Source organism: Sesamum indicum, linkage group LG1, assembly GCF_000512975.1.
Source record: "Sesamum indicum cultivar Zhongzhi No. 13 linkage group LG1, S_indicum_v1.0, whole genome shotgun sequence".
Classification (NCBI taxonomy): domain Eukaryota; kingdom Viridiplantae; phylum Streptophyta; class Magnoliopsida; order Lamiales; family Pedaliaceae; genus Sesamum; species Sesamum indicum.
In genome coordinates, this window is record NC_026145.1 from 6,977,141 (window position 1) to 6,978,291 (window position 1,151).

At 32.1% G+C, this 1,151-nt stretch overlaps 2 protein-coding genes across 2 annotated transcripts in view; both read right to left on the reverse strand.

The window, feature by feature from the left end:
* LOC105157630 (DEAD-box ATP-dependent RNA helicase 8) overlaps positions 1–1,135 on the reverse strand; it is a gene marked incomplete at its 5' end in the record, with an annotated part of 4,490 nt that extends 3,355 nt beyond the window's left edge. The window contains 1 exon segment of the mRNA XM_020697624.1: positions 1,123–1,135.
* The window catches only part of LOC110011277 (DEAD-box ATP-dependent RNA helicase 8-like), a 2,738-nt gene continuing 2,209 nt past the window's right edge, over positions 623–1,151 (reverse strand). The window contains exon 4 of the mRNA XM_020694682.1: positions 623–646. Coding sequence (XP_020550341.1) covers positions 623–646 — 24 coding nt within the window. The remainder of the gene's footprint in view (positions 647–1,151) is intronic.

Sequence of the window (1,151 nt, forward strand, 5' to 3'; positions counted from 1 at the left end):
TGAAGCATCCAGTTGAAACACAGACAGACAGCGTCATAAAACTTAAATTGATTGCTTTAAATTCAAGAAAAGGGAATTAAACCAAGCATATAAGCATCATTTAAAGGTAAGTAATGATCAACAGAGAATCTGATCAAAAACCATGAGACAGGTTGAGACCAAAACCAATCTCGCGAGACCCTACTCGTGAAGTTGAGGAATGCAGCTATAATACAAATATAAACATATCCAAGCCAAACACAGGACATCAACAAAATTGCAGGACAAGTGAACTCAGGATATTAAGTACTTAACCTTATTTATGTTTTTCATGAAGATACCAAAACAAAACTGTCTGATACATTATCAAGGCAAATCACTTCAAGATGCAGTCATCTTAAGGATGCTATTATTCAGATACGTATTTCGTAATATTAAATTTGAAATAACAATCATAGAATGAATGTAACAGAAACATGCATCAGTAAAATCACACAACTGTGATGCATAGACAGCAACCAACATAATGGAACACATAACCAGTTTGCAGGAACCATATGCAAATTTTGCAGAGAAGTTTTACAAGAATAATATGTTAGAAACCAGTTACTGTATCAGCAGATGAAAATTATTAAACAGAATTTCAAGACCTGGAATTCTTGGTCCTCTGCATACATAAGCATTCCGAAAAATGATAAACAAGTCTGTACCATGTTTCATTTCTACATAATCTCAACTTACTTCAAAAAAGTTATTAAATCTACTAAACCCCTGATATACTCTTGCAAAACGTTGTTTGCTTGTTTTTTGATTGGAGAAATGATAAGTGTATTGACAGGTAACTTTAGTTGTTCACTGACTCCAAGTTCCGACTAGCTTATGGGCATACTGAAGAAATGAGAGAAGAATCTAGACAAAGCAATGGAGAATAGATGCTGCAGTAGATTGCAACTTGACATTGATCATACTTATCTTCATATAATATTTTATGTAATTTCCCATATCCACATGATGTCGTGTGAAACTGGTAATTTTAATATATTATTATTATAACAATTTTAACAAAAGCGAGAGTACACCAAGTAGATTATGGAACAAAAATGCTAAAATAAAATGATCATATAATATTAGATGAATAGATACCTTGAATGACATTGTAATCTGAATCAATT